Source organism: Solanum dulcamara, chromosome 4, assembly GCF_947179165.1.
Source record: "Solanum dulcamara chromosome 4, daSolDulc1.2, whole genome shotgun sequence".
Classification (NCBI taxonomy): Eukaryota; Viridiplantae; Streptophyta; class Magnoliopsida; order Solanales; family Solanaceae; genus Solanum; species Solanum dulcamara.
Window position 1 is genome coordinate 25,851,863 of NC_077240.1, and position 7,146 is coordinate 25,859,008.

Here is a 7,146-nt window from a genome sequence, read left to right on the forward strand (position 1 = left end):
ATACCACATCCTAGTTCTAATTTTCAAATTTTCTCATGTTCGTTTGATTAAAAAAATTGAAAAAACATTTTTCTTAGAACTTATAAGTCCTTAACATTCAAGTTTTACAAGTGGCATTCCACATTACATTGATTGTTTCTCTCCACTCTTCAATACATCTTATCTTCAACCTCACCTCCGGTGCCCCATCTCAACCATCCCATCTCTCATAATATTTGTCTTGATTATATACAAATACTTTTAAGATTTTATTTTTGGTTATGTATCGAACATTAACAAAAAAACTTACTGATTATTTTCCTAATTCCTTCATGCCGAACTCCCCCTTATATTCAGTCGTGAGACATTAGTTTGTATGTCTGTTGTTCTTTTATTGAAGGTTGCCAAAATACAAGAGCCAAGAAAGTCTATGAGCCCATTTGGATGGGCTTAAAAAAATAACTTTTATGTATGAAGTGCTTTTAGAACTTTGAAGTGCTGAAAGTTATTTTTATAAATAAGCAGTTGAGTGTTTGGATAAAAGTGTTTATGATGTGAATTTTAGGGTTAAAACAATTAAAAAAGGTAGTTTGAGAATTTAGTTAAAATATAAGGGATATAAAAGTAATTTTCATGGTCAAAGAAAATGACTTTAAGCACTTGAGAAAAAAAGTTAGTAATCCTAACTTTTCATTTTTAACTGACTTTAAGAACTTTATGGCTTAAAGTCAGCATTAGGCAGACACATCCAAAAGTTAAAAAGGGGCTTTAAATTGGTTTTGACCAATTTAAAGCTCATCAAAACGGGCTCTATTGTTTTTTCTTTTCATTCTCCGGAGTCTGAACCATAAAATAATATTTTATATATATACATATATATAGGCTAATGGTAATTTCCAAAACTTGGCTAGATTGTTTATTAGAATGATGCTTAAATCAACTTGTTCACTGGCGCTGAAATAGTTAATTTGAAACTGACCAATTTTTCAATGGCGTTTGGCTTATTAATTAAATCACATCTAGCTAAACTATTTCTTCTTTTTTTCTGTGATTACAAGAAAAGATCGTGTCATTTATTTCCCTAAAAGTACCTATGTCGACATCATGAATGACATGGAATAACAAGTGTGTGGTGCCCTATAAGAAAAAAACAAGCATCTCCTTTGATTTTTCGATAGTTTGGATTTTTAAGTGCTGAAATATCGAAGTTTTAAACTTGAGATTCATCTAGTTATAATCATTCGGATTTAATTTATATACAATATAAAGAAAAACTTTACTTTATCAATTTAATCTAACATATTATAGTATCAAGTTTTCTATTTTACATTTCAGATAACTCGCTCAACTTATTATGAGCAATTACCTATATATAATTATTTTGAATTTAAGTTATTATAACTTTTAAAAATATATTAATATGAATATTTCTGCGAACGATAAAATTTCCGTGACTAAACTGGACCATCATCTAAAAATTCAACTAATACACGAAATAATATCAAGGTTGATGCTTTAGATTTTGTATTTTTGTACCATAAAGATCTTTTAGAGTAAACCAACCATAATATAAAGATATTTTACCACAATACTATCTCTTAAGACGTGCATGTCTTTCTTTGGTTATAAAAATGATAAGAAATGTGTGCTCACTAGTCATTCCATCCTCTACTTATATATACCCACCTTGTCACACGTTAAACATATCCTAACAGAGTAACCACATAAACAAAAAAATGGCAACAATTGCTGGTGTTAATCTCACTACTCCAAAACTCTTGGCCAAAAATTCCAACTCTGCCAATTTTAAGCCCTTTAAGTTCCAATGCCTTAACAATCCATGGAAAAAATCATCAACTAAATTTGGGCTTGTGTGTGCAGCACCAGATAACAAGCTTTCTGACCTTGTGGCTGATAGTGTTAAGGGGGCAGAGGAAGCGTGCAATGAGAATCCAGCTAGTGGAGAATGCGCGGCTGCTTGGGATGTTGTGGAAGAGGCAAGTGCAGCAGCTAGTCATGCAAGGGACAAGAAGAAGCAGGAAGATCCTTTGGAAAATTATTGCAAGGAAAATCCAGAGACTGATGAGTGCCGTACATATGATAATTGATACTACTTTTGTGTTATTTAAGCCTTGTGCTTTATTTATTCCCAATTTGAATCTTGAATGCTATGAATTAGGCTATTGATATGTATAATGAAAGGTTTCTTCCTATTTAAATTAGTCTCAAATACTATACAAACATTTTGATGTTGTCTTTAAGGTTATAAACTCTATGCAGAATTGATGGAATAAATTTAGTAGCCGATTCAAAATTTTCATTTGCAGTCCCTAAAAATAGAACCTTGGATGTTGAGGTGCGTTTTAAATGTCCTGGACCGCTAAGCTAATCTTTTTGTTAAAATTTATATATAATTTTTTCCTGAGGGGTTCACGTATACACCCTCGCACCCTCCTAGATCGGGCCCTGCTTGAAAGCATTCGTCTATTTCAAGCCAGGATTTCTGAAATCAATTTTGCGTCGATCTTTGTGTGAACAAGAACCTTTTGTCTGTTATTAGCTCTTAGATGGTCCGAAAAGATGATTTTAAAGACGTTTTGCTATGGTCCGTCGAAACAATTCATGTTAGCGCCTAGCGGCACGTCAATTTGTAAGTCGAGCTTTGAAGAAGCTTTAATGATTGAACATTCAATTCCGATCAACTCAAAATTTCCGCTAAAATATTCAAAATTTTAGATATGAGCTCTTTTTGGTATTTCAAATCTTTTTATATATTATTTAATTGAAAAAAATTAAATTTGTGGCACGTTAAAATTTTAAAAACGAGCTTGTAAGAAGCTTTAATGTTGAACATGGAAGAAGAAGATTGAAGAAGAAGGAAGGAAGAAGAAGGAAGAGAAGAAGATGATCGTGTAATTTGACTAGAGCATGCTTGCCACATTTTCAAGGAGGAAAACAGGCAGCGAAATTGCATTTAGTTTGTAACTAAAAGTGGGCAAATGGCCATTTATCCTAATAATTAGAATCTGTTTGGATGGATTTGTTTTGAGGAATTTATAAGTTGAAAACTGCTTATAAGTTTTAAAAAAATAGGTGCATCTCAATTTATTTTTTTAACTTATAAGTTGTTTTCAATTTATAAGCTGCTTATTTCATTCAAACAAATCCAATTATTTATTGAGACTTATTTTAAGCATAAATAATTTTAAGTTTGACAGTCAAACACTCAAAAAAGCTAAAAACAGTTTATAAATAATTTATAAGCCAATTCAAACGGATTCTTAGTAATTAGGCAATGGACATTTTGTCTAATTTTCCCTTTTTTATTTTCACCAGTATAAATACCAAATAATTCTGCACACTAAGACTTAGTCAGTCGGAGAATCATCTTTTATGCTTTTGCAACTTGTGCTATCTTACTTTTAACTTTAAATCAAAAGCTACTATTCAGTAGCTGCTTTCATGCTTGATGCAACATTTCCAAGTCCCGACAAACTCCCCCGTACCTAATCCATGGCGAAAGAAAAAAGAAAAAGATCATTTGGCTTCCACTTTCTACGGTCTAATCATTCATTATTGGATATTTTAGCTAATAACTTGATAAACAATAAAAAGCTAGGTGTTTTGATCAACAATAACGCATTCAAATATACCACTTTTAAACAAGAAAATTAGCTAGGTGGTTTGATTAACAAAAACGCATTCAAATATAAGAATTCGTAGTCATTACTCATTAGTGGATGATGAATTAGCCCAGTCATTCCACTGTGACATTGGATATTTGCCGAGATCTTTCGTCCTAGTAAAAGGTAGTCTTTGCACAAAACTTAACATGATGGTTGGCCTCGGCCCATGCGATGTACTGAAATGGCAAACCTGTATCTTTAAGAAACAGATTATACATGTCAGAAAATTTGTATTTTGACACACAAATATCAACGAGATCATGAAAATATAAAACGGATTCTCCACAAGAGCTGAGTTGGTAGACACTTTTTCTTCTCTTCGGTACATATACTAGACTGGGATGGACAAAGTTAATCTGCAGCTAAGGACTATGGTAATTTTGGAGTTCTAATTCTTGAACGCCCTGTAGCATTCAACATCCAAAAGAAACAATCAACATTGTGACTAGCAGAAACACAATTACTCACAACTTGTTTGACAGAAGAAGCCAATCTTTGGAGAACGAAAAAAGGGGCATCTCGTTCACAAAACTTAAGATTTATTAATAAAACCAGAGACTAAAGATCATTAACAAAGTACTAGAAACACTGCTAATCCACCAAAGCTAAACATTGAAGAGAGAATCTATAGCCATACACAGACACAAAGCTAGCACAAAGAAAAGCTATCGACTCACATTACAAACAAACAAAATGTAGTGATTGCATAAAGGTAAACTTAAGCAACCAGTAACAAGGTTCTCATCCGCTGCAACTGTTTATGTAATCGAATCCAAGAGGATACCAGGAACGCCCAGTTAAGCAAGAACCCAAGCTAAGATCATGGTAGTTCAGAAATGCAAAGAGCTTGCTCAAAACTGCAACATATCAGCAGAGGCAGTAATGGGTTGAATTGGGTAAGGCAGCTGCCAGGGCTCAAGCAAAGTGTCTGGAATTTCAGGGATGTCCACAGCAAGTCCATTAGCATCAGCCCAGAAACGAGTAAGGGAATTCAGCGAATCCAAACGTTCAGTCAGTTCAGCCATTTGAGCCCTCAAGACATTGTTCTCCGCATCAATGGTGTGGTAGTTTCTTCCAACAGAATCAATCCTCTCATGCCAAACAGCGCTCTGATTCTGCATCTGCGTCAATTGGCTCATCAACTCCTCCAAATGCAGCTGCTTTCTCATCCGTGACCGTTTTGCAGATTCACGGTTAGACTCCATTCTCTTTCGTTTTCTCTCATCATTAGTAGCATATCGCTGGCCATCAGAACCCGAACTAGCTGGTTGCTGAGTCAAAGCCATGTCTTTGTGTCGTTTGTTCAATGGAAAGGAATTCAAAGAAGGGGGAAGGTAACTACTGTTTTCTTATTCGGTTTAGAATTTGGTACTTTTAACTTCTAAAATCAAACAGGAAGAATGTTCAAGGGTTGAGGTGAGCTAATTCATGAAAACACATAGAACCAGTACAGGAAGACAACAGAGAAAGAGTGCATAATGCGAATTCGACGCATAAGGGTCATGAAGAATTTTAAACTAACATAGAGAAACTATTTGCGAAACCTCAATCAATGAATCAATAAACGATTATAACAAATTACTAATAATTCAATGGTTGTTGTGTTGGTCCAAATCCAAACAGTGACTTCAGCAATTATAAACGCAAATCAATCTGCAAGACCGAAAACAGAATATCAAGGTATTAGGAAAAAATAGAACAAATTCAACAATACCAGGTGTATAAAAACCAATCAACCCGACACAATCACAACTTAATTAAGATCGCCTATATAAATCTTCTTTATCCTTCTCGATCTATTCGAACATAAAAGGAATTCAGGATTACTCATAATTAAACTAATTCTACAAAAACTCTAAAGGTCTTCGCTAAGCTAAATTAAGATTAAATTCATACGATCCAATTAATTTAGTCCACCTGCCAAATGACCCCAAAGCCAACCCAATTCATCATCATTTAGAAAAGAGAATTAAAAAGAAAAGCAACAATTGAAGCAAAAAAAAAACACAGGAATTGGGGAAAAGAGAGAACAAAAATAAAAATAAAAAGATAAGATAATTGAGACATACCTATGAGATGTAGAACCAAAAGGTGGGCGAAAGAAGGTCTAAATGATTGTAAGGAAGGGATTTATATAGGGGGGCAGAGGAGGTAGGGTATTTTGGTAAATATACACATATGTTTGTAAATTTTTATTTTATAAGGAAAAAGTTAGTGTGATTGACGTAATCAATAAGGTGGTTGGCGTGTAAATTGAAAAAGTAGTGATGACAGCTAAGCAAAAGGAAAGATTGTCTTGTCGGTATATCCTAAAAGACATAGGAATCTTCCACGGATCTTCTCTTTTCTGTGGGCAATATTTTTTATTTTATTTTACCATCTAATTTGCTTAATTATTCTCTTTTTTTCTTAATTATTAAGCTCATTTATTTTTTCTAATATTATAATATCTTAATGAGACGATTAAGATATATAACAATCAGATGTTTATTTAAAGATTTTAATTATACAAACATGGTGTTTCATCAATTTTATCTCATTGCGGATCATTATTAACTATCATTACTCGTTTTCCATAATCAATCGATTGTCGTCATCACAACCAATCATTTATTTAAGTAAAATCACCACCATTGATCGATTATTATAACCACAACAATTATCATCATCGTTCACCAAGATATATCATCAAACCATCATCACCATCAACCATCATTACCACAAAACTATCAATTACTATTAACAATTATTATCATTGTTCCTCATTATATATCGTTAATTACTGTCATCATTTACCACTATTATTAGCTATAACTATGATTCTGCACAACTATTAGTTGTCACCACCAACCACTATTATCATGCATTATCACTTCTAGCTACTACTCATTCCACTATCATTAGTCACATCATTGTTAATCGATCAGTTTGGTATTACATTGTCAAAATTCAAGTCCATGGCAATTTATCTTTTGGATTTTGACATATCGAGCCTCAAAAGTATATGTATCGTGTGAATTTGAGTTATGTCTTTTAAAGTTATTTACTTTCCTCTTTCACGTAGATATGAGATTCGCCTAAAGTATCATATATCACCTCATGTTCAAGTTTGTCAACCTAGAAATATATCAGTATTGATTGACTCGCCCTCATGAACTCAACATCCTTGCTAAGTTTTACCCTTCCATCGTATCGAAAATGTACAGACTTTGATATTATATTTTTCGTGACATGTATTGTCTACTTTATAACTAGGCTTTCATAGATTTATTTTTGGGCTACACCACATCTAGTACCAAATATTGTGCATTCCTTATGAACTCGAGTTATGCCTCACTAAACTCTTTACTTTCCTCTTATAATCTAATGTGAGATTTAGAGATCTATAGTGTCACGTGTGTTTTATCTTCAGAAGTCTGTCATCTTGTGCCACTATCCAAATCGTCATGACTGACACTCACTCCAATCCTGCAATGAACGA

At 33.3% G+C, this 7,146-nt stretch overlaps 2 protein-coding genes across 2 annotated transcripts; one reads left to right on the forward strand and one right to left on the reverse strand.

Annotated features, from left to right (window-relative positions):
• Nucleotides 1–1,638: 1,638 nt before the first annotated feature.
• LOC129887118 (calvin cycle protein CP12-2, chloroplastic-like) lies at nt 1,639–2,198 on the forward strand. Its single transcript, XM_055962078.1, has one exon. The coding sequence runs from the start codon at nt 1,716–1,718 to the stop codon at nt 2,085–2,087; it is 372 nt and encodes a 123-aa protein (XP_055818053.1). The 5' UTR covers nt 1,639–1,715; the 3' UTR covers nt 2,088–2,198.
• Nucleotides 2,199–4,187: 1,989 nt separating this feature from the next.
• On the reverse strand, nt 4,188–5,787 carry LOC129887119 (bZIP transcription factor 53-like). The gene is made up of 2 exons (XM_055962079.1): nt 5,735–5,787; nt 4,188–5,318 (listed from the first exon to the last, which is right to left on the reverse strand). Exon 2 carries the CDS (start codon nt 4,949–4,951, stop codon nt 4,517–4,519), a length of 435 nt encoding a protein of 144 aa, XP_055818054.1. The 5' UTR covers nt 4,952–5,318; nt 5,735–5,787; the 3' UTR covers nt 4,188–4,516.
• Nucleotides 5,788–7,146: the final 1,359 nt, after the last annotated feature.